General features: G+C 33.7%; 1 protein-coding gene across 1 annotated transcript in view; it reads left to right on the top strand.

Annotated features, from left to right (window-relative positions):
* The window catches only part of LOC148955282 (metabotropic glutamate receptor 5-like), a 412,763-nt gene that overhangs the window by 161,189 nt on the left and 224,600 nt on the right, over positions 1–26,974 (top strand). Inside the window, exons 7-8 of the mRNA XM_089106900.1 lie at positions 19,296–19,534; positions 25,650–25,819. Coding sequence (XP_088963026.1) covers positions 19,296–19,534; positions 25,650–25,819 — 409 coding nt within the window. The remainder of the gene's footprint in view (positions 1–19,295; positions 19,535–25,649; positions 25,820–26,974) is intronic.

Below are 26,974 nucleotides of genomic sequence, written 5' to 3' on the forward strand. Positions count from 1 at the left end.
TCTCCCGAAGTCCCCCCATCATAATTTTTAGATAGCCATTTTGTTCAGTATAGTCGAAAATCTAATAAATATGTCTTTGAGAATAAATTAATGTCCCACAGTTCCCGGGGGAAGGGCTGCAAGTTATGAACTTTGCCCTTTGTTTACATGTAGTATTGGCTAGTGGCAAGTGTACAGACGATTTTAGGAGGTATTTTCTTTCTTGTGTGAGGGGGGGGGGGTCAGAGGAAGGGGAAGGGTCTTTCCATGAATTATGTTTCCTTGGGGAAACGGACGTTTCTAAGAAGGGGGCGCCGGATTTCCCAGTATTATTGAAAAAACGATCAGAAATTAAATATAAAAACAGTTTTTTCAACTGAAAGTGAGGAGCAAGATTAAAATTTAAAACGAACAGAAATTATTCCATATATGAAAGGGGCAGTCCCCTCCTCAACGCCTCACTCTTTACGCTAAAGTTTGACTCTTTCTCACAACTTTACCTTTAAAAACAATAAAAAACTTCAGCGTAAAGAACGATGGTCTGAGGAGGGGGCCACCCCTTTTCCATACGAATAATTTCTGTTCTTTTTCAGTTTTAATGTCGCTCCTTACTTTCAGTTAAAAAAAACTTGTTTTTTTTATTTAATTTGCCAGAAAAAGATCACGGATGCGTGTTTATTTTTGCTTATTTATTTATTTTTGGTTTATTTTTCCAGAGGTCACCGTGTCGACCCAGTGGTCCTATAATTTCGTGAGATGACGCATTCGAACAAAAATTAAAAGTTCTAGTGCCCTTTTTAAGTAACCCAAAAAAAATTTGAGGGCGACTAGGCACCCTCCCACGCTCATTTTTTCCCAAATTGACTGGATCAAAATTTTGAGATAGCCATTTTGTTCAGTATAGTCGAAACATCTAATAACTATGTCTTTGAGGACGACTTAGTCCCCAACAGCCTCCAGGGGAAGGGGTGCAAGTTGTGAGCTTTGCCCATTGTTTACATACCGTAGTGGTTATTGATAAGTATACAAAGGTTTTCAGGGGAGGTTTTTTCTGGGGAGGGGGGGATTGGGTTCTGTGGGTGGATCTTTCCATGGAAGAGTTTTTCACGGGAGAAGAGAATTTCCATGAAGGGGATGCTGGATTTTCCAGCATTATTTAAAAAACAATCAGAAATGTAATAAAAAAACAAGTTTTTTCAACTGAACATTAAACTTAAAGCAATATTAAACTTAAAACTAACAGAAATTATTACGTATATGAGGGTCTTCGTCCCCTCCTCAATACCTCTCTTTACGCTAAAGTATTTTTAGTAATTTCAAAAGAGCTATTTATTCTAATTAAACGGCCTTTGTGATTCAGGGGTCATTCTTAAAGAATTGGAACAAAATTTGAACTTTAGCGCAAAGAGTGAGGTATTCACGAGGGGGTGAACCCCTCAAATTACGTATATGAGGAAATTCACCCCCTCGTCAATACCTCGCTCTTTACGCTAAAAATCCAATTTTGTTAAATAATGTCCGATACAAGCAACAATTTCTTTGTGTTATTTTCCGGCCAATCTTAGCATTTAATGTGATGCATTTAATGATTTTTAAATGATGATAAACCGAAGATATTGTATGTCTTTGGCTTGTGATTGTTATTAAATAAAAGAAAACAAGGTTCTTTTCCAACTGAAAGTAAGGAATAACATTAAAACTTAAAACAAGCATAAATTATTACGCATAGCTTTTAAAGATTTTTTCTCTCATTCATTTCAGTAATATGAGAATTGCTAAACTTGTGACTTTCATTTTCATAAAAATAGTTTCGACCCCTTTGGCCGTTTTGTTGCTATGCCTTATAAAATTTGTTCCGTAAATATCGCTAATTTAAGTTAGGCTACGTGGGAGAAACTTTCAATGTAGATAATTTCTCGTTAGGGAAGGGAATTTTTCATGGAGGGGGATCTCGATTTCCCTATATTACTTAAAAACGATTAGTAATTAGACAAAAACAAGTTTTTTCAACTGAAAGTGAGAAGCAACATTAAAACTTAAAACGAACAGAAAATATTACGTAGCCTATATGAGATGGGTTGCCTCTCCTCAATAGCTAGTTCTCACGCTACAGTTTCTTTTTTAGCTATCAAAAGAGGTTATTATTCTAATTAAAGAGACTTTGTGATTCAGGAGGCATTCTTAAATAACTGGAACAAAAATGAAGCTTTGGTTATTACAAGGTTATTATTAGTCTAAAAAAGTAAAACTAGTATATAATTTCGTTTTTATTATTCATGTTCTGTGAGCCAAATTCAAGACCTGCATTAATTCAAAAATGTTCAGAAATTAAATAAAAAAAAAGTTTCACAAGTTTGAGTACAAGAAAAACAAATTCAAAGCATTATATACCCCCAGGGCAAACTTACAACCTTAGCCGTGAGGGCTCTGGGGGAATTTCATCCTCATGAACCTAATTTCCAGAACTTTCAACTACGTTGAACATAATGGCTATCTGAAAATTTTTATTATATGTGTTTGGGGAAATGGTGTGCGTGAGAGGGGGATTCATTACCCTCCAATCAGTTTCGACTATTAAAAAGGGCACTAGCCCTCTAAATTTCCAATTGAATGAGGCCCTTTTGAAGTCTCTACGACAACGCTATCTGTAAGAACCTTATATGCCCCCAGGGCAAAACTTAAAAACTTTGTCCGGGGACTCTGGGGGGTTTGTCATCCTCAAGTACATAATTTCCAGAACTTTCAACTACGTTGAAAAAATGGCTATCTCTAAACTTTAATTAAATGTTTTTGGGAAATGGTGGGCGTAAGAGGTGGGTTAGTTGCTGTTCATTCACTTTCGACTATTAAAAAGAGCACTAGCCCTTTCAATTTCCAGTCAAATGAGCCCTTTTTGAAGTTTGTACGACAAATATTTCTATAAAAACCTTATATGCCCCCAGGGCATAACTTACAACCCTTGCCTGGCCTGAAAGCTTTAAGGTGGGTATCATCCTCAATGACCTAATTTCTAGAATTTTCAACAACGTTGAACAAAATGGATATCTCAAAATTTTTATTGGATGTGTTCGGGGAAATGGTGGGCGTGAGAGGGGGGTTAGTTGTCCTTCAATAATTTTTTAATATTAAAAAGGGCACTAGCCCTTTCAATTTCCAATCGAATGAGCCCTTTTTGAAGTTTATACAACATTGCATTCTATAAAAACCTTATTTGCCATCTGGGCATAGCTGACAACCCTTGCCCTGCGGTATTGTGGGGGGGGGGGGTTGTCATCCTCAAACACATAATTTCTAGAACATTCAACTACTTTGAAAAAAAACGATTATCTCAAAATTTTGATTGTATGTGTTGGGGGAAATGGTGGGCCTGAGAGGGGGTTAGTTGCCCTCCAATCATTTTCAACTATTTAAAAGGGTGCTAGCCATTTCAATTTCCAACCGAATTAGCCCTTTTTGAAGTCTCTTTGACAACGCTTTCTATAAGAACCTTATATGCCCCCAGGGCATAACTTACAACCCTTGCCCTGAGTACTGTTGGGTAAGGAGGGGGGGGTTCGTACTTAAGGACCTAATTTACAAAATTTTCAAATATGTTAAACAAAAAGGCTATCTAATAATTTTGATTGGATGTGTTTGGCAAAAAGGTGGGCGGAAGAGGGGGGGTAGTTGCCGTCCAATCCCTTTTGACTATTAAAAAGGGAACTAGCCCTTTGAATTTCCAATCGCATGAGCCCTTTTTTAAAGTTTCTACGACAAAGATTTTAATAAAAATCTTATATCCCCCCAGGGCATAACTTATAACCCTTGCCCTGAAGACTGTGAGGGAGTGTCCTGCTCAAAGATATAATTTCCAGAACTTTGTGGAACAAAATGGCTATCTCAAAGTTTTATTGGATGTGTTAGGGGAAATGGTGGGCGTGGGAGAGGAGTTAGTTGCCCTCCAATCACTTTTTGACTGTTAAAAAGGGCACTAGCCCTTTGAATTTCCGATCGAATGAGCCCTTTTTAAAGTTTCTACGACAAAGCTTTCTATAAAAACCTTATATGCCCCCAGGGCAAAATTTACAATCCTTGCCTTGAAGGCTGTGGGGGGAGTGTCCTCCTCAAAAACATAATTCCTATTTGGAAATCACCTACGTTGAACAAACTGGCTATCTCAAAATTTTGATTGGATATATTTGGGTAAATGGTGGGCGTAGAGGCGGTGTTAGTTGCCTACTAATCACTTTCGACTATTAAAAAGGGTACTAGCCATTCCAATTTCCATTCGAATGAGCCCTTTTCGAAGTTTATACGACAACTCCTTCGATTCGAAGTGCCCTGGCCAAAACCAAAAAAAAAAAAAAAAAACATTTTGCCAATATTGTTCTTGCGCAGCCTATGATAAGGGCAATCGGCTAGAAATAAAAAAAAATCTATTTATTCACTTTTTTCCTTAAACATATTCACATCCCTTACAACAATCCGTTCGCATAGTGATGTTAATTGCTATGCAGCGTTACTTTTTTATGCAGCAGCTACTAGGGGGAGGGGCTTTGGTTCTTTTTGTAGGGAACTGGGATGCCTGAAGCCACGAGTGCTTCTTTATGCCAAAATTTTTACTTACCGTTGGAATTATTTCAGATAAACATTGATAAGGGAAGAGTTACTCCTTATTTTAGCTTTATTTGATAAAAATGCATTCAGACCAAGGGTAAATTACGGATGTTGAGGGTTCGACGGCTCTCCTCTTGTTGTTTTTAACAGGAGTCGCACGGGAAACGGTTATTTTATAGTTTTGTGGGAAATAAAGCAGATAATTTTTTATAATATTTAAATTGTTAACTCTCTGTTTAGTTGCACATTTTACACTATTTGTCTTCCCTTTTCTTCAACTTCATTTAAACGTATCAAAAATAAACAGCTGATCAAAACTTTTAAAACATCCGTTGGTGACTTTCGAAGCAATATGTTTCGTTTACTGCAAAGGTCTTTTGAACTGGCGAATCAAACAGTTCGTGGTAACGAATTGTAAGTAAGGAGCGACCCGGCTCAATGGTAACCAGAACTCTAGAAAACGAGTTTTTGATACCAATAGATACATCAAAAGAATCATATTTCAATGCTGAATTCAAATATATAACTTTCATCAAGTTTAGTCCAACCCATCAAAATTACGCGCCTGAGAAAATTTGGCGGATTTTCCAAAAAAGGGGGAAAGACCCCCTAAAATTTATAGAACCTGCATGAAAATCACACCATCATATTCAGCTTATCAGAGAACCCTACTGTAGAGGTTTCAAACTCCTATCTACAAAAGTGTGGAATTTTGCATTTTTTTGCCATTTTTTTTGGTTTTATTTTTTTTAGGGGGATCGTATCGACCCAGTGGTCCTAAAATATCGTGGGAGGACTCATTGGAACGAAAATTAAAAGTTCTAGTGCCCTTTTTAAGTGACCAAAAAATGGAGGGCAACTAGGCCCCCTCCCACGCTTTTTTTTCAAAGTCACTTTTTTCCCAAAGGCTATCTCAAAGTCACCTTGAGATAGCCATTTTGTTCAGCATGGTTGAAAATATGATAACTATGTCCTATAGGATGACTTAATCCCCCAAAGTTCCCGGGGGTACTTTTGACTTTCTCATAACTCTTATTTTTTTTTAACAATAAAAAACCTTAGCGTAAAGAGCGAGGCGGTGAGGAGGGGACAGCCCCTTTCATATACGGAATAATTTCTGTTCGTTTTAAGTTTTAACGTCGTTCCTTACTTTCAGTTAAAAAAAGTTATGTTTTTTTAAATTTAATTAATAGAAGATTCGTCGTTACTTTTAATCTTCATTTTAACAGAATCGGTTTGTAAGAAGAAAATAAAATTACTTAAGCGTTATAGCAATGAAGTATAATAGATTGTTTCAAATATACTTAAATATAAAATAAAATAATTTGTGGCGAACTTTTGCCAGTAGGCCTATATAATTTTTTTTATATAATAAAAACGACTCCTCTAAATATATCTTTTTTGAGTAGAGCACGCAAAACACTCTAGCCCTTAGGGCCGCGATTCCCAACGTGGGGTATAGGAATATGTTGGTGAGTCATCTGCAGGACAGTAGAAAGGGGGGTAAAGGTCCGATCCCTCACCCCTGCTGCCACCTACAACTTTTTTTAACACCAAATATGGGTATAGAGTCATTAGGGAGAACACGTGGTTAATGGGGTCAATGACCTAAATTTCCAAGGTCGATGTTGTTGTTGTTGTTGTTTTGGCCATGTGCATAGAGTCATTAGGGAGAACACGTGGTTAATAAAAGCGATTGGGAATTTGGAACACCTGTGCTGTCAGTCATTAATCAAATTGTTTCCGGGCAAAGTTTAATAATGTCTGACAGGTACTGTCAATCATTAATCAAATTCTTTCCAGATGAAGTTTAATAATGTCTGACAGGTGATGTCAGGATTGATTGATATGTCACGAAATGTGAATTAATTTGTTGTTTCTAAGGGGAATTATTGATTCAAGAAAGAGGAATTAATTTGTTGTTTCTAAGGGGAATTATTGATTCACGAAAGGGGAATTAATTTGTTGTTTCTAAGGGGAAGGTGGGGAAGAGATATATTGATTGTGTAATCGAAGGGAGAGAAGTCCTGAGAAATTGATTACATAATCGGTAGAACCCTATATGGAGCTCGTGACGGGAATCCATTTATGGGCATAGAATGATGTAATCAACTAGGACAAATGGATTTCTGAGAAATTGATTACATAATCGGTAGAACCCTATCAGAAGGTCATGACGGGAATCCTTTTATGGGCATAGAATGACGTAATCAACTAGGACAAATGAATTTCTGAGAAATTGATTACATAATCGGTAAAACCCTATCAGAAGGTAATGACGGGAATTCATTTATGGGCATAGAATGACGTAATCGACTAAGACAAGCAAGTTACTTTCTTAATGTCCCTCCTAAACCCATTTTGCAACTTGAAGTACTTATCTTGTTCATTCACAACTATACTTTACAGCTTTTTGGATACGTCAACACTAAGAAATACTTTTCAAAGACCATTTCAGAGCAAGTTACTTTCTTAATGTCCCTCCTAAACCCATTTTCCAACTTGAAGTACTTATCTTTTTCACCCACAACTATACATTACATCTTTTTGGATACCGCCACATCTAGAAACACTTTTCAAAGACCATTTCAGAGCAATTTACTTTCTTAATGTTCATCCTAAACACATTTTGCAACTTGAAGTACATTTCTTTTTCACCCACCTCTATACTTTACAGCTTTTCGGATACCTCAACACCAAGAAACACTTTTCAATGACCATTTCAGACTAAGTTACTTTCTTAATGTCCCTCCTAAACCCATTTTTCCAACTTGAAGTACTTATCTTTTTCACTCACAACTATACTTTACAGCTTTTTGAGTGTCCCAACACCAAGAAATACTTTTCAAAGAGCATTTCAGAGCAAGTTACTTTCTTAATGTCCCTCCTAAACCCATTTTCCAACTTGAAGTACTTATCTTTTTCACACACAACTATACTTTACAGCTTTTTGAGTGTCACAACACCAAGAAATTCTTTTCAAAGACCATTTCAGATCAAGTTACTTTCTCAATGTCCCTCCTAAACCCATTTTGCAACTGGAAGTACTTATCTTTTTCACACACAACTATACTTTACAGATTTTTGGATACCTCAACACCAAGAAATACTTTTCAAAAACCATTTCAGAGCAAGTTACTTTCTTAATGTTCATCCTAAACCCATTTTGAAACTTGAAGTACTTATCTTTTTCCACCACAACTGTACTTTACAGCTTCTGGATACATCAACACCAAGAAATACTTTTCAAAGACCATTTCAGAGCAAGTTACTTTCTTAATGTCCCTCCTAAACCCATTTTCCAACTTGAAGTACTTATCGTTTTCACCCACAACTGTACTTTACAGCTTCTTGGGTACCTCAACACCAAGAAATACTTTTCAAAGACCATTTCAGAGCAAGTTACTTTCTTAATGTTCCTCCAAAACATATTTCGCAGCTTTAAGTAATTATCTTTTTCATTCACAAATATAAAGTACTGACTTTCGTTTAACTCAACGTCAAGAATTACCTTTCTATGACCATTTAAGAGCATGTTTCTTTCTTAATAACCATTCTAAACCTATTTTCCAACATGAAATACATATCTTTTTCATTCCAAGCTTTACTTTACAGCTTTTCGGTTACATCAACACCAAGAAATACTTTTCAAAGACCATTTCAGAGCAAGTTACTTTCTGAATGTCCCTCATAAACCCATTTTGCAACTTGAAGTACTTATCTTTTTCACCCAAAACTATACTTTACAGCTTTTTGGATACCTCAACACCAAGAAATACCTTTCAAAGACCATTTCAGAGCAAGTTACTTTCTTAATGTCCCTCCTAAACCCATTTTCCAACTTGAAGTACTTATCTTTTTCATCCACAACTATACTTTACAGCTTTTTGAGCGTCCCAACACCAAGAAATACTTTTCAAAGACCATTTTATATCAAGTTACTTTCTTAATGTCCATCCTAAACCCATTTTCCAACTTGAAGTTCTTATCTTTTTCACCCACAACTATACTTTACAGCTTTTTGAGTGTCCCAACACCAAGAAATACCTTTCAAAGATCATTTCAGAGCAAGTTACTTTCTTAATGTTCCTCCTAAGCCCATCTTCCAACTTGAAGTACTTATCTTTTTCACCCACAACTATACTTTACAGCTTTTTGGATACCTCAACACCAAGAAATACGTTTCAAAGACCATTTCAGAGCAAGTTACTTTCGTAATGTCCCTCCTAAACCCATTTTCCACCTTTAAGTACATATCTTTTTCACTCACAACTATACTTTACAGTTTTTTGGATACCTCAACATCATGAAATACTTTTCAAAGACCATTTCAGAGCAAGTTACTTTCTTAATGTTCCTCCTAAACCCATTTTCCAACTTGAAGTACTTATCTTTTTCACCCAAAACTATACTTTACAGCTTTTTGAATGCTCCAACACCAAGCAATACTTTTCAAAGGCATTTCAGAACAAGTTCTTTTCTTAATATGCTTCTTAAACCAATTTTACAAATTCTAAATTTTTCCATAGTAGATAGTAAAAGCTATATCATAGCTGTGAATATTTTCTCGAAAGATAAGCAGTTCTATTTCAATTTTAAATTTTCTCAATGAACTGAAGAAAAGTTCAAGTTCAAGTGGAAAATATAAAAATTTTCCACTTTAGTTCAGATTTTTCTCAATGGGATGAAAAATTTAAAATACTGTTCCAAATTTTCTCAACGAAGTGAAGAAAAGTTCAAGTTCTCTTCTGAACTTTACCAAAGAACACACTTCAATTCTAATTTCTCCAGAGAAAACAAAAATCTTCCACTTCAGTTCTTTATTTCACAAAGACATAAAGAAATTTAATGTTCCATTCTAATTTTTCGGTGGAAGATAGAAAAAGTAATCTCACCTGAAGGACCCCGGTCTCAAAGGCCTCAGGCCCCCGGTCCCCACAATGCCCACCAAAGGAGACCGAACCCAAAGGCCCACAAAGGCCCCCCGACACACCCAAAAGACCAACAAACAAAAATTTCTCTTAGAAATAATATTTTTCATCACTGATAACACTTTTCTGTTCGAACTAGCAAGTTTTCTAGCAAAGATAGCAAATTTTTTCATAGAAGCAACATTTTTTGATTGTGATAACAAATTTTCTGTCAGAAATAGCAAGTTTTGCTTAACACTAACAAACACACTCATCAAAGTAATGATATTTTACTTTAATACTAACATACTTTTACTGAACACACGCAAATTTCTCTTAGAAATAATATTTTTCATCAATGATAACACTTTTTCTGTTCGAACTAGAAAGTTTTCTACCAAAGATACCAAATTTTTTCTTAGAAGTAACATTTTTGATTGTAATAACAACTTTTCTGTCAGAAGTAGCAAGTTTTGCTTAACACTAACGAACCTTCTCATCCAAGTAATGATATTTTACCTTAATACTAACATACTTTTACTGAACAAACAAAAATTACTCCTAGAAATAATATTTTTCATCACCGATAACACTTTTCTGTTCAAACTAGCAAGTTTTCTACCAAAGATACCAAATATTTTCTTAGAAGTAACATTTGTTTATTGAGATAACAACTTTTCTGTCAGAAGTTGCAATTTTTGCTTAACACTAACAAAGATTCTCATCAAATTAATGATATTTTACCTTAATACTAAAATACTTTTACTGAACACACACAAATTTCTCTTAGAAATAATATTTTTCGTCAGTGATAACACTTTTTCTGTTCTGAACTGGCAAGTTTTCTACCAAAGAAACCAAATTTGTTCGTATACGTACCATTTTTTTATTATCATAACAAATTTTCTCTCAGAAGTAGCAAGTTTTGCTTAACACTTAGAACCATTCTCATCAAAGTAGTAGTATTTTACAATAGATAATAAAATACTTTTACTGAACACACCCAAATTTCTCTTAGAAATAATATTTTTCATCACTGATAACACTTTTTCTGTTCGAACTAGCAAGTTTTCTAGCAAAGATACCAAATTTTTATCTTAGAAGTAACATTTTTTGATTGTGATAACAACTTTTCTGTCAGAAGTAGCAAGTTTTGCTTAACACTAACAAACCTTCTCATCAATGTAATGATATTTTACCTTAATACTAACATACTTTTACTGAACAAACAAAAATTTCTCTTAGAAATAATATTTTTCATCACTGATAACACTTTTCTGTTCGAACTACTAAGTTTTCTACCAAAGATACCAAATTTTTTCTTAGAAGTAACATTTTTTGATTTTGATAACAACTATTCTGTCAGAAGTATCAAGTTTTGCTTAACACTAACAAACATTCTCATCAAAGTAATGATATTTTACCTTAATACTAACATTCTTTTACTGAACACACACAAATTTCTCTTCGAAATAATATTTGTCGTCAGTGATAACACTTATTCAGTTCGAATTAGCAAGTTTTCTACCAAAGATACCAAATTTTTTCGTAGACGTACAATTTTTTGATTGTGATAACAATTTTTCTGTCAGAAGTAGCAAGTTTTGCTTAACACTAACAAACCTTCTCATCAAAGTAATGATATTTTACCCTAATACTAACATACTATTACTGAACAAACAAAAATTTCTCTTAGAAATAATATTTTTCGTCAGTGATAACACTTTTTCTGTTCGAACTAGCAAGTTTTCTAGGAAAGATACCAAATTTTTTCTTAGTAGTAACAATTTTTTATTGTGATAAAAACTTTTCTGTCAGAAGTAGCAATTTTTTATTAAATATAACAAACCTTATCATCAAAGTAAAAAAGTGTTAAAATAAAAATAACATACTTTGAATGAACACACACAAATTTATCTTAGAAATAAAATATTTCGTCACTGATAACACTTTTTCTGTTCGAACTAGCAAATTTTCTAGCAAAGATACCAAAGTTTTTCATAGAAGTAACATTTTTTTATTGTGATAACAACTTTTCTGTCAGAAGTAGCAAGTTTTTCTTAACACTAACAAATATTCTAATCAAAGTAACGACATTTTACTTTAATACTAACATACTTTTACTGAACACACACAAATTTTTCTTAGAAATAATATTTTTCGTCAATGATAAAACTTTTTCTGTTCGAACTAGCAAGTTTTCTACCAAAGATACAAAATTTTTTCGTAGAGGTAACACAAAGTTCTCTTAGAAATAATATTTTTCACTTCTATGTCTGAATCTATTTGCTTACATGTCTGGGTTGGTGTTTGGTTAGGTTGGGTTAGGTTAGCTAAGTTAGGTTAGGTTATCTAGTAAACACTTCTCAATTTTTAAGTTAGGTTAGTTTAGGTTAACTTATCATGAGCGCTCATGATAAGCTAACCTAACCTAACTAAAGCATGATACAAAGTCGACAAGGGTGGATTTTCTGGTGAGTATGGTTAGGTTAGGTTAGATCAAGTTAGGTTAGGTTAGGTTAAGTTAGGTTAGGTTAGGTTAGCCTACGTACGCCTGCGTACGTAGGCTAACCTAACCTAACTTAACCTAACCTAACCTAACTTGATCTAACCTAACCTAACCATACTCACCCGAAAATCCACCCATGTCGACTTTGTACCATGCTTAAGTTAGGCTAGGTTAGCTTATCATGAGCGCTCATGATAAGCTAACCTAACATAACTTAAACATGGAGACATGTTTACTAGCTAACCTAACTTAGCTAACCAAACCTAACCAAACACCAACCCAGACATGTAAGCAAATAGATTCAGACATAGAAGTGAAAAATATTATTTCTAAGAGAACTTTGTGTTACTTCTACGAAAAAATTTGGTATCTTTGGTAGAAAACTTGCTAGTTCGAACAGAAAAAGTTTTATCATTGACGAAAAATATTATTTCTAAGAGAAATTTGTGTGTGTTCAGTAAAAGTATGTTAGTATTAAAGTAAAATGTTGTTACTTTGATGAGAAGGTTTGTTAGTGTTAAGCAAAACTTGCTACTTCTGACAGAAAAGCTGTTTTCACAATAAAAAAATGTTACTTCTAAGAAAAAATTTGATATCTTTGGTAGAAAATTTGGCTAGTTCGACCAGAAAAAGTGTTATCAGTGACGAAAAATATTATTTCTAAGATAAATTTCAGTGTGTTCAGTAAATGTATGTTAGTATTAAGGTAAAATGTTGTTATTTAGATGAGAAGGTTTGTTAGTGTTAAGCAAAACTTGCTACTTCTGACATAAAAGTTTTTATCACAATAAAAAATATTACTACTAAGAAAAAATTTGGTATCTTTGCTAGAAAACTTGCTAGTTCGAACAGAAAAAGTGTTATCACTGACGAAAAACATTATTTCTAAGAGAAATTTTTGTTTGTTCAGTAAAATTATGTTTGTATTAGGGTAAAATATCATTACTTTGATGAGAAGGATTGTTAGTGTTAAGCAAAACTTGCTACTTCTGACAGAAAAGTTGTTATCACAATCAAAAAATGGTACGTCTACGAAAAAATTTGGTATCTTTTGTAGAAAACTTGCTAGTTCGAACAGAAAAAGTGTTATCATTGACGAAAAATATTATTTCTAAGAAAAATTTGTGTGTTCAGTAAAAGTATGTTAGTATTAAGGCAAAATATCGTTACTTTGATGAGAATTTTTGTTAGTGTTAATCAAAACTTGCTACTTCTGACAGAAAAGTTGTTATAACAATAAAAAAATGTTACTTCTATGAAAATATTTGGTATATTTGGTAGAAAACTTGCTAGTTCGAACAGAAAAGTGTTATCAGTGATGAAAAATATTATTTCTTGGAGAAATGTGTGTTTTTTCAGTATAAGTATTTTAGTATTAAGGTAAAATATCATTACTTTGATGAGAAGGTTTGTTAGTGTTAAGCAAAAATTGCTACTTCTGACAGAAAAGCTGTTATCAAAATAAAAAAATGTTACTTCTAAGAAAAAATTTGGTTTCTTTGCAAGAAAACTTGCTAGTTCGACCAGAAAAAGTGTTATCACTAATGAAAAATATTATTTCTAAGAGAAATTTGGTTGTGTTCAGTAAAAGTATGTTAGTATTAAGGGTAAAATATCATTACTTTGATGAGAATGTTTGTTAATGTTAAGCAAAACTTGATATTTCTGACATAAAATTTTTTATGATAATATAAAAATGATACGTCTACGAAAACATTTTGTATCTTTGGTAGAAAACATGCTAGATCGAACAGAAAAAGTATTATCAGTGAAGAAAAATATTATTTCTACGAGAGATTTCTGTGTGTTCAGTAAAAGTATGTTAGTATTAAGGTAAAATATCATTACTTTGATGAGAATGTTTGTTAGTGTTAAGCAAAACTTGCTACTTCTGACAGAAAAGTTGTTATCGCAATCAAAAAATGTTACTTCTATGAAAGTAGTTGGTATCTTTGGTAGAAAACTTGCTAGTTCGAACAGAAAAGTGTTATCAGTGATGAAAAATATTATTTCTAAGAGAAATTTCTGTTTGTTCAGTAAAAGTATGTTAGTATTAAGGTAAAATATCATTACTTTGATGAGAATGTTTGTTAGTGTTAAGAAAAACTTGCTACTTCTGACAGAAAAGTTGTTATCACAATCAAAAATGTTACTTCTAAGAAAAAATTTGGTATCTTTGGTAGAAAACTTTCTAGTTCGAACAGAAAAAGTGTTATCATTGATGAAAAATATTATTTATAAGAGAAATTTGCGTGTGTTCAGTAAAATTATGTTAGTATTAAAGTAAAATATCATTACTTTGATGAGTGGGTTTGTTAGTGTTAAGCAAAACTTGCTATTTCTGACAGAAAAGTTGTTATCACAATCAAAAAATGTTACTTCTATGAAAATATTTGGTATCTTTGCTAGAAAACTTGCTAGTTCGAACAGAAAAGTGTTATCAGTGATGAAAAATATTATTTCTAAGAGAAATTTTTGTTTGTTGGTCTTTTGGGTGTGTCGGGGGGCCTTTGTGGGCCTTTGGGTTCGGTCTCCTTTGGTGGGCATTGTGGGGACCGGGGGGTTCCTTCGGGTTGGGGATTACTTTTTCTATCTTCCACCGAAAAATTAGAATGGAACATTAAATTTCTTTATGTCTTTGTGAAATAAAGAACTGAAGTGGAAGATTTTTGTTTTCTCTGTAGAAATTAGAATTGAAATAAGTTCTTTGGTAAAATTCAGAAGAGAACTTGAACTTTTCTTCACTTTGTTGAGAAAATTTGGAACAGTATTTAAAATTTTTTAACCGTTTGAGAAAAATCTGAACTAAAGTGGAAAATTTTTATATTATTTGGAAAAATAGAATTGAATAAACACTAATTTCTTTTTCATTGAGAAAATTCAGAAGAGAACTTGAACTTTTCTTCAGTTCATTGAGAAAATTTAAAATTGAAATAGAACTGCTTATCTTTCGAGAAAGTATTCACAGCTATGATATAGCTTTTTCTATCTACTATGGAAAAATTTCGAATTTGTAAAATTGGTTTAAGAAGCATATTAAGAAAAGAACTTGTTCTGAAACGCCTTTGAAAAGTATTGCTTGGTGTTGGAGCATTCAAAAAGCTGTAAATTATAGTTGTGGGTGTAAAAGATAAGTGAATCCATTTCCAAAACTAGCTTAGCATGTACATTCAGACTGTAATTTGCTATTTACTGGTCTTTGAACAGTATGTCTTGGTTTTGAGTTTACAGAATATCTGTAGAGTACTACTTAATGTCAAAGAGTAGTGAACTTCATTTGGGTCTATGGATGGTGGGTAGACAGTAAGTAAGGAACTTTCAATGTAATGGACAAGGAAAAGGATTGCGTTTTGCATTGGGATTCATCATTATGTATAGTAAAGTGTCGGGTGAAAAGAAAAATATCTCTAAATGGAAACAGGGTGTATGAGGAATATAACTAAAGTAACTTTATCTGTCATGACATAACAAAAGTGTGTACTTTCTTTGAGTTATCCAAATAACTGTAGATTATAGTTGTGGGTGAAAAAGGTAAGAAGTTTAATTTGTAAAGTTGGTTTAAAAGCGACAATAAGAAAGTTACTTGCTTTGAAATGATCTTTGAAAAGTATTTCTTGGTTTTGAGGTAACAGAAAAGCTCTAATCTATTGTTGTGGGTGAAAAGTAGTTTAACTTCAAGTTATAAAATGAGCTTAAAAGGGACAGTAACAACGTATTGTGCTCTGTATTATCCTATGGAAGGTATTTCTTGTTGTTGAGGTAACAAAAAAGCTGTATATTCTAGTTGAGAGTGATGAAGACAAGTAATTCAAGCTGGACTATTGGCTTAGAAGGGACATTAAGAAAGTAGCTTGCTCTGAAATAGTCATTGAAAGGTATTTCTTGGTGTTGAGGTATCCAATAAGCTGTAAAGTATAGTTGTGGGTGAAAAAGATAAGTACTTCAAGTTGGAAAATGGGTTTAGGAGGGACATTGAGAAAGTAACTTGCTCTGAAATGGTCTTTTAAAAGTATTTCTTGGTGTTGAGGTATCCAAAAGCTGTAAAGTACAGTTGTGGGTGAAAAAGATAAGTACTTCAAGTTTGAAAATGGGTTTAGGAGGAACATTAAAAAGTAACTTGCTCTGAAATGGTCGTTGAAAAGTATTTCTTGGTGTTGAGGTATCCAAAAAGCTGTGAAGTATAGTTGTGGGTGAAAAAGATAAGTACTTCAAGTTGGAAAATGGGTTTAGGAGGGACATTAAGAAAGTAACTTGCTCTGAAATGCTCTTTGAAAATTATTTCTTGGTGTTGGGACACTCAAAAAGCTATAAAGTATAGTTGTGGGTGAAAAAGATAATTACTTCAAGTTGCAAAATGGGTTTAGGAGGGACATTAAGAAAGTAACTTGCTTGTCTTAGTCGATTACGTCATTCTATGCCCATAAATGGATTCCCGTCATGACCTCCTGATAGGGTTCTACCGATTATGTAATCAATTTCTCAGAAATCCAATTGTCTTAGTCGATTACGTCATTCTATGCCCATAAATGGATTCCAGTCAGGACCTCCTGATGGGGTTCTACCGATTATGTAATCAATTTCTCAGAAATCCAATTCTCTTATTCAATTACGTCATTCTATGCCCATACATGAATTCCCGTCATGACCTTCTGATAGGGTTCTACCGATTATGTAATCAATTTCTCAGAAATCAATTTGTCCTAGTTGATTACGTCATTCTATGCCCATAAATGGATTCCCGTCAGGACCTCCTGATATGGTTCTACCGATTATGTAATCAATATCTCAGAAATCGATTTGTCCTAGTTGATTACGTCATTCTTTGCCCATAAATGGATTCCCGTCATGAGCTCCTTATAGGGTTCTACCGATTATGTAATCAATTTCTCGGGACTTCTCTCCCTCCGATTACGCAATCAATATATCTCTTCCCCACCTTCCCCATAGAAACATCAAATTAATTCCCCTTTCGTGAATCAATAATTCCCCTTAGAAACAACAAATTAATTCCCCTTTCTTGAATCAATAATTCCCCTTAGAAACAACAAATTAATTCCCATTTCGTGACATATCAATCAACCCTGACATCACCTGTCAGACATTATTAAACTTCGCCTGGAAAGAATTTGATTAATGATTGACAGTACCTGTCAGACATTATTAAACATTGCCCGGAAACAATTTGATTAATGACTGACAGCACAGGTGTTCCAAATTCCCAATCGCTTTAATTAACCACGTGTTCTCCCTAATGACTCTATGCACATGTCCAAAACAACAACAACAACAACATCGACCTTGGAAATTTAGGTCATTGACCCCATTAACCACGTGTTCTCCCTAATGACTCTATACCCATATTTGGTGTTAAAAAAGTTGTAGGTGGCAGCAGGGGTGAGGGATCGGACCTTTACCCCCCTTTCTACTCAGGACGTGCACCTTGTGGCTGACTATACTCAATATCCTTAACTTTAAAAAAAAAATGTGAATAACGTCAAATTCATATGTATTGAAAGAGCAACAAAATACAAAGGAAAAAAAAATTAAATTGCAATTACGATATGCTTTGCATGAAAAGTTATGCATACAGATAAAAAAAATTTATTAGCATAAAACATGCCTAGAGGACGACTTGGACAGAAACCCAAGTTAATGCCGATTTAAGCTTCCTTCAGGTGAATACACACAAAATTTTGAGGAACAAAATTTAAATATTACGAGGGGGCCTCAGGATTTTTAAATGCCCAGGTGGGGTATGACCCAAAATTGGCTGGGAATAACTGCTTTACGGTTTTTGATGGGCGGCAGCCCCACTCAAATGCTTTCGCAACTGCTGTTTGTTTCGAGTTCAACCTGACTACTAATTTTCATTTCCGTTTATATTTAATTTGTTTTTTATCAATTTACGTTCTTTTTTGGGTTGCTCTGAATATTTGTTTTAATTGTTCTATGTTTCATTTACTCATTCGTCGCAATTTCCCTTCTATTTAAGTTTGATTTATTATATGAGTCTGTTTCTGCCCGTTTTTGGTTGGATAGGTATATAGCTCTTTATTTTTATTTTTTTAATGCTTATTAAGTTAATTTATTTTCATTTTTAGCTAACTGCATTTTATGTTTTAGGTTGATTTTAGGAATATCTGTAAGTTTTTTATTACTATTTACTAATTAAGAGTTTACTAATTGTTGAAAACAAACAAAAGCCACAGAAAAAAAACATGTTTCCGCAACAAGTTTCCGTAACAGAAAACAAATACATATTTTTTGAAAAGGGATCTTGAATTTGAAGGGATGAATGAATATTTCGCAAGCTTGATAAATTTGCCGGTATGATTTCGGTTATTATATGGTTTCTCCTTCAGAGGTTTACTCCTTCTACTGAAATTAAACGAACTTCCTTATTCAAGCTACTTTTCGTGGGTATGTCCCAAGGCCGGATCCAGAATTTATTTTAGGGGGGGGGGGGGGAATAGGCTGATCCAATAAACTTGCGGTAGAATCAAGTTCAATTAACGCAAACTTGCGTTAATTAACTAAATTACACTACTTTAGGCTACGTTAGGGGGGCGCCCCCTCGCCCCTCCCCTGGATCCACCACTGGTATGTCCAACCTTGATGAAAGTAAGAATTTGGAGTTTGAATAAAAAAGACAATATGTTTTATTATATTCAAATAGGTTTGACCCTACAAAGACACTCTTACTCTTGAAGTTGTTATTTAGCCCGTTTCTCGTACAGCTTCTGTTATTGTACTCCATTATATATATATATATATATATATATATATATATATATATATATATATATATATATATATATATATATATATATATATATATATATATATATATATATATATATATATATATATATATATATATATATATATATATATATATATATATATATATATATATATATATATATATATATATATATATATATATATATATATATATATATATATGTATGTATATATATATGTATGTATGTATGTATGTATGTATGTATGTATATATGTATATATATATGTGTGTGTGTGTGTGTGTGTGTGTGTGTGTGTGTGTGTGTGTGTGTGTGTGTGTGTGTGTGTGTGTATGTATGTATATATATATATATATATATATATATATATATATATATATATATATATATATATATATATATATATATATATATATATATATATATATATATATATATATATATATATATATATATATATATATATATATATATATATATATATATATATATATATATATATATATATATATATATATATATATTTGCTTTATTTAGTGACGGCTGGGGTGATCGTTATGATGTTGTTGACGGGTACGAAGAAGAGTCAGCAGGATCCATATCGATACGGATTAGTTCGCACTATGTTCCTGAATTTGACGATTATTACTTTAATCTTCGTCCGGAAAATAACTTGAGAAATCCATGGTTCAGGGAATTTTGGCAAAATAGATTTCAGTGTCGTTTGGGAAATCGAGAAGAAGATGCAGCATTTAAGGATTTGGAAAGATGTACAGGTATGATTACATTTCACTTAGGGGCATAGCTATTTAAAACGAAAACAAAAGCTCATTTGGGGGATTTCTTTTTCAGTCCTCTTCAGTGTTTTATCGCTCGTCTTTTTGATGCTTATAAATAAAAGTGAAGAGCAAGACAAATTTTTTTGGACAATTCCATTACAAAGATGTCATTATGGAAAGATTTCTGAAGTTAGTCTAGTGTTTGTGTAACAAACATTTCTTTGAAGCTCTCTTCCATCTGCATTTTCCCATACTATTTGCCAGTCAAATATACGTCTACGAAGAGGGTTCTCTTGAGACATTAATTGATTTTTTTTTTATTAATAAAAAAGAATCAAGAAACAAAATACTGTTTTGACAACTCAGTGTGCCCTTTTGTTATGTTTTCAGAGTGTAGGAGGCTGATAGAGGTGTACGTCTTCTTAAGAAAAACGTAAAGTCAAATCTTTCAGAATATTTTCTGAATGACGGATTGTGACACATGGGCAGTTTGATGCATAATAAAACATGCACGCACACACAGCAGCAAATACACATAGAATACAGACACACAGACAACACCGTACACACAAATAAACACATTATTAAAATGAGCAACGTAAGTTCCTGTGAGTAAATAAACAGCTTTTTTCAATGATTTGAGACATATAGCAAAACAAAATTGTGATATTTTAATCCTCATAGGTATAACTGCTATCTTACTTTCTCTCCCAAACAGATGAAACGATTCGTGGGAACAGACTGTAAATAAAGAACGACTAGTGCTAATAGAAACTGAACTCTAAAACAAGAAATTTTGATAATAGTATCATCCAAAGAATATGCTTTTAATAGTAATTCAAAAACTGTAAGAATCATTAAATCAAAAATTACTAATCAAAAGCTATGAGCCTGAGAAAAATTGTCTATTTTGGAAAAAAGTTAAAACAGCCCCCAAAGGTAGTGTGAACTTCATGGAAATTGCAACACCAAATTCAATAGGCTACATCAGAGAACCCTACAAGAGAATGTTCAAGTCCCTAGCTAGAGAAGCAGATACTTCCTTTTTTTTCGAGTAGGATGGTAACGGATGCGTTTCTTTTGTCACTTTGTTTTTTCCCGGCTGGATTGCATAAACAAATGGTCCAAGGACATTGGAAGCAGATACCCCTTTATGGATACTATGGGCAACCCCAGGCGTTTGCCTGACTTTTATTACAAGTATTATTCACCTGCATAACATTGACCTAAATATTTTTATGGGAAGATGGGACAATAGCTGTTTTGTCTGGTATTTAGAGTTCCAAGAATTTTGCATATTTAGGGTGAAGGAAATTGGACTTGTGTATTTTGGTACTTGTTAAATATCCCGACCATACCCAAGTTGTCAAGTTGATCCTAATGAAATATACCAAAATATAATGAAAATATAATACTTAAGTAACAAAATCATGGAAACTACAACAGACAATTATGGAAAGCAGGCCGCCCAGAACGCCTTATATTAATTCCTTAACCTAATTGGAGAAAGGATCTATAAACTACCCGAAAAAAATACCAAGAAAAGGAAGTTCAAACTCTATATATTAAATATCTAATTAAAATATACTTACATTGTAGTTTATCTCTCTCAGGCTAAGCTAATTATCTCCGATTGCATATTGAGGTACAGAAAGAAACCAGTAAAACAGTTCGTGGCAACTGTAAGTAAGGAGCGACCCGGCTCCTTACTTGGCAACATCCAAGCAACATCCAAACAATTAGATTTTTATGCTGGTTTGAAATATATAATTTTCGTCAAGTTTAGTCTTACCCGTCAATAGTTACGAGCATGAGAAAATTTCCCTTATTTTCATTAAAAGGGGAAAACGCCCACTAAATGTCATAGAATCTTAGTGAAAATCACACCATCACACTCAGCGTATCAGAGAGCCTTATTATAGAGGTTTCAAGCTCCTATCTGCAAAAATATGGAATTTTGTATTTTTTTTGCCAGAAGAAAGATCACGGATACGTGTTTATTTAATTATTTTTTTTTATCAGGGGTGATAGAATTGACACAATGGTCCTAAAATATCGTGAGGGGGCTCATTCGAACGGAAATTAAAAGTTCTAGTTTTCCTTTTAGGTGACAAAAAATTGGAAGGTAACTAGGCCTCCTCCCACACTCATTTTTTCCCAAAGTCATCCGATCAAAATTATGAGATAGTAATTTTGTTCAGCATAGTAAAAAAATCTAATGATTATGTTTCTGAGGATGACTTAATCCTCCACAGTCCCCGGGGAAAGGGCTGCAAATTATGAAGTTTGCCCATTGTTTACATACAGTATTGGTTATTGGGAAGTATACAGATGTTTTAAGGGGGACTTTTCTGGTGGGGGGGGGGGGTCGAGAGGAGAAGGTTACGTGGTAGGGTTTTTCCATGAAGGAATTTTTCATGGGGGAAGGGACATATCTATGAAGAGGGCTCCGGATCTCCCAGAATTATTTAAAAAACAATCAGAAGTTAAATAAAAAAGCAAGTTTTTTCAACTGACAGTAAGGAGCAACATTAAAACTTAAAACGAACAAAAATTATTACATATATGAGGGGGTTCGTCCCCTAGTCAATACCTCATTCTTTACGCTAAAGTTTATTATAATTCTTGCAAAAGAGCTATTTATTCTAATTGAACGGCCTTTGTGATCCAGGGGTCATTCTTAAAGAATGGGAACAAAATTCGAACTTTAGCGTAAAGAGCGAGGTATTGACTAGGGGGCTAAACCCCCGTAATAATTTCAGTTCGTTTTTAGTTTTAATGTTGCTCCTCACTTTCAGTTGAAAAACTGTTTTTTTTATTAAATTTTATTACAGAGAGACAACTGTGGATATCTAACAAGTATCTGTATTTTTATTAGGGGCCGATGCAATAACTGATTTTCTTCCACGGTCAATTACTTTTGTGTTTATTTACCCACGGGCACTACAGGAATTGTTTTGAACATGTAATTGATCTTTACAAGTTTTAAACTTATCTTAAAATGGCCCTTTTTGTATTATTGATTAAGAAAACTTTTTCCACAAAATAAGTTTTTCAGAGAAAAGTAAAGAACTCCATTAAACCAAAAATGAGCAAAAATAAAGTCAAATAATCTACCAAGCGTGAAACTACCACAAATCAGCATCGATTAATAAATGAAACTCTAAACGAGCAGAAATTAACATGAGTAGGGCTCAAAACCCCTATGCCTTCCCAAGGTCAGAACATAATTTGCACTTTACTGAAAATATATAAATGTTTTTACTTTTATAACTTCAATAAATCAAATAATATTAACATTTTGGTTACTAAATATCAGTATATGTATCTTAAACTGACAATACACATTCATCTGTATTTTTTTTTTCACGAAAGTGCAAATTATGTTCTGGCCATGGGAAGGTATATGGGTTTTGATTATTAAAAAGGGGACTAGCCCTTTGAATTTCCAATCGAATGAGCCCTTTTTCAAGTTTCTAAGACAAAGCTTTCAATAAAAACCTTATATGCCCCTAGGGCATAACTTACAACCCTTACCCTGAGGGCTGTGGGGGGAGTGTCATCCTCAAATATATAATTTCCGGACCTTTCAACTGATTTGAACAAAATGCCTATCTCAAAATTTTTATTGGATGTGGTTGGATAAATGGTGGGTGTGGAAGGGGTGTTAGTTGCCTTCCAATCACTTCCGACTATTATAAAGGGCACTAGCCATTTCAATTTCCAATCAAATCAGCCCTTTTTGAAGATTCTACGACAACGCGTTCGATAAGAACCTTAGATGCCCCTAGGGCAAAACTTACATCCCTTGCCTTGAGGGCTGTGGGGTTGTCATACTTTATTTTCTATCTATTTTATTTTCTGTCATATTTTATATATTTCAAACATAGTTTCTATCTGGAAATCAACTACGTTGAACAAAATGGTTATGTAAAAATTTTGATTGGATGTGTTTGGGAAAAGGTGGGCGTGAGACGGGGGTTAGTTGTCCTCCAATCATTTTCGACTATGATAAAGGGCACTAGCCCTTTGAATTTCAAATCGGATGAGCCTTTTTTGAAGTTTCTACAACAACGCTTTCTATAAAAACCTTATATGCTCCCAGGGCATAACTTACAACCCTTGCCCTGAGGGCTTTGGGGGAGTGTCCTCCTCAAAAACATAATTTCTATCTGGAAATCAACTATGCTGAACAAAATGGCTATATCAAAATTTTGATTGGATGTGTTTTGGGAAAACGTGGGCGTGGAAGGAGTGTTATTTGCCTTCCAATCACTTTCGATTATTAAAAAGGACACAAGCCACTTCAATTTCCAATTGAATGAGCCCTTTTTGAAGTTTCTACGACAACTCCTTCGATACGAAGTGCCCTGGTCTAAAGAAAAAAAAATAATAAAAATACATTGTGTCAACATCGTCCTTTACTTAGGCAGCGCGATTGTGCTGCCTATGATACAATAGCCGGTTATCGGAGATTTCGAGTTATACAAGTGAGCTCAGTAAATTTTTAAATGAATACGTTCAGTGAACTTGAATAGAAGAATCTTGTACTTTAATTGACTTACACGAGATTTAGGTATGGAGCATTATTGTTGAAAACAAATGAAATGTAGATTTGACGCCCTTTGGGACTATCAATGGCTTGGAAGGATCCTTAACATTTTTATTTATTTTTTTTCTGTTGCTTACGAAATTGTACACGCTATTAAAAGCTAAACGGATTTTATTTTGTCAAAAAAAAAGCTGCCACTCGAAAGGGCTAAACTGGAAACCATGAACGTTTTTAAGTTTAGAATTTTTGAATCTTGGCCCCTTAGTCTGTTGAGCTACCATCCTTAGAACATTTTTGATTAGCCCAAATTAAAAGGAATTGACATGCAAGGAGGGGGGCAATCTTGACATCGCAGGAATAGCAACGGGTATCGAGTTAGACTTTCACGTGGCATTGGTTTTTAGACTAGGGGATATAGAAAATAAAAGTTGTGGCTTGTTGTTCGTGTCATACTTATTTATTTTGTCTCTATTGCTTATAAAATTGTACACGCTGTTAAAAGCTAAGGTAAAACATTATATTATAACAAAATATATGTTTAGTTGCCACTCAAAAAGGCTAAGCCTGGGTTATGTCTAGAAAAAAATTGACCGATCAACTTCATTCCCTTACGAATATTAAATAAAAAAAAGTTTTTCAACTGAAAGTAAGGAGCAAGATCAAAACCTAGAGCGAACAAAAATTACTACATATATGAAAGGGGTTGCCCCCTCCTCAAGATCTTGCTCTTTACGCTAAAGTTTCTTATAGAACTTAAAAAAGCTCATGATTCCAATGACACAGCCTTTGTGTTTCAGGAGTCGTTGTTAATGAATTGGGACAAAAAGTCAAACATTAGTGTAAAGAGCGTGGTCTTGAGGAGGGGTAAGCCCTTTCATATACATAATAATTTCTGTCTGTTTTAGGTTTTGATGTTGGTCTTTACTGTTGAAAAAACTTTTTTTTATGTAGCTTCTGATCGTATTTTGCCGGGTCCGCCCACCCCCATGGAAAATTCCCTCCATTGAATATTTTTCACCACAGAAAATAACCCCCCTTAAGAATATTCCCCAGTTAATTTCATTCTAGCTGAAAATTCCATCCGGAAAGTTTCTTGCGGACGATTCTAGGTGAAATTTTTTATATAGCACTATCATTTGAAAAAGGCTTTAATTTCTGATTGTCTTTAAAATCATGACGGAAATCCTCTCGTCTGTTGAAAAGTATTCTCGAAAAATAACCTCCCCCTCTCCCCAGCCCCTAGCAGAAAGTTGCTCCCACAGAAAGTTTCCATGGAAAATTTATCCCGTGAAAAATTCCCCTATGGAAAATTTCTCTCATGGAAAATCCCCTCCTCCCACAGAAAGATACTCCAGACAATTCCAACCCGGTAAAACTTTCCCCTGGACGAATCTCCATAACATCTTAACATTTAAATTAAGTCGGCAAAGATAAAGTAATACAAACAAGAATAATACATGACAATTTATGTATATGTTAGATTTTTATGACGCTTCTTACTTTCATTTGAAAACAAAATTGTATTTTGTATTTAAGAGTAAGCATGAAGTTATATTGTAGGAGAAGAAGATTTAAGGGCTGGATACCTACAAGACAACAAGCTAGCGTTTGTGATTAAGGCAGTGTATGCTCTTGCTTGGGGCCTGCACAAAATGTTACAAGGTGTTTGTGGTCAAGACTACAAGGGACTCTGCAACGAAATGCTACCATTTAATGGGTCCTTGTTTAAGGTAACTTTCGTGCCTTTATATATTTAGTAAAAGTATTTCAATTAAATTTAATTTTTAGCTTAGATAAGATTTAATGAAACCTGACACCAGAATTGCTCTTACTACTAAAAATTTATATAAGACCAGCTGGATAAGAGTGTAATTGATGAAACATATATATTACCATTTTTCTCCAAAGATTAGGGAATTTCCAACCCTACTGTTCTAAAGAAATATCTACTTTTTTAGACAATAGATTTTCTACTTTTTTAGACTACACCCCTTCTAAAACATTTATCAGACAAGGTTAGATCTTATTATGTAGGTTTTTATGTGTGGATTAACAAGAATTTGAACGGAAAAATATTACAACAGCCAATAACTTGTAATACTTTAAACAAAAACATGACATCTTGCCACTTCGAATTCAGTTTTTCAAAGTAAACCGAAGTTAGATTCGTTAGTTCATTTCAAACTCAACTAGGCCTAGTTTAGGATAGCTGATGACATTCTCATTAAGATAGGAATATCCAATACGAAATCCAAGTAAAACAAAGAAGATGAAATTGTATGGTGGACTACCTCCTTTTATTATACTAGTAAGTTTAATTTTTTTTTTCGCAACTTTTTCACACATTTTTCGACAAAAAACATACTTACCTTTAAAGGTAACTATTTCTCTGCTTTTTGTATTAGGTCTTCCAACTACGAAAGGGCATGACATACAAAGTTAAAAGGGTCCTAAAGGAAAGGTCGTATTTAATGGGAAATGGGATGGATTCCTGGACGATATGTTCTCCTTAGTTCTTAAGAACTGCAATATTTACTTGTCTTATGTCTATTCAGTCAATTATACTCTCTAAATTCCATAAAATCAAAACATAGCACATTGATTCCGTGGCACATCTTTTATGCGCAAAGGTGTTCATTCCAATTAGCAGGGGAACAAAATAAAAGTTGAATAATTTCGCTGAAATCTCTTTCTGAGTTACATAAAGACAAAATTATAAGGAATAGACATAAGTTGCAAGGGCAACATTAAGTGCTGCAGCATGCTTTGGTCAGCTTTGTCGGTGACAGTGTTGTAGGAGCAGCACTTTGATTTTGTACCTATGTCATCGAATGAATGCCGTATATGTCAACCCCTCAGGGTTTGTAAGCGGTATGTTTGAAGAA

The sequence above is a fragment of the Artemia sp. Qi Xiang Cuo genome, chromosome 2 (assembly GCF_049724085.1).
Source record: "Artemia sp. Qi Xiang Cuo chromosome 2, ASM4972408v1, whole genome shotgun sequence".
NCBI classification, from domain to species: domain Eukaryota; kingdom Metazoa; phylum Arthropoda; class Branchiopoda; order Anostraca; family Artemiidae; genus Artemia; species Artemia sp. Qi Xiang Cuo.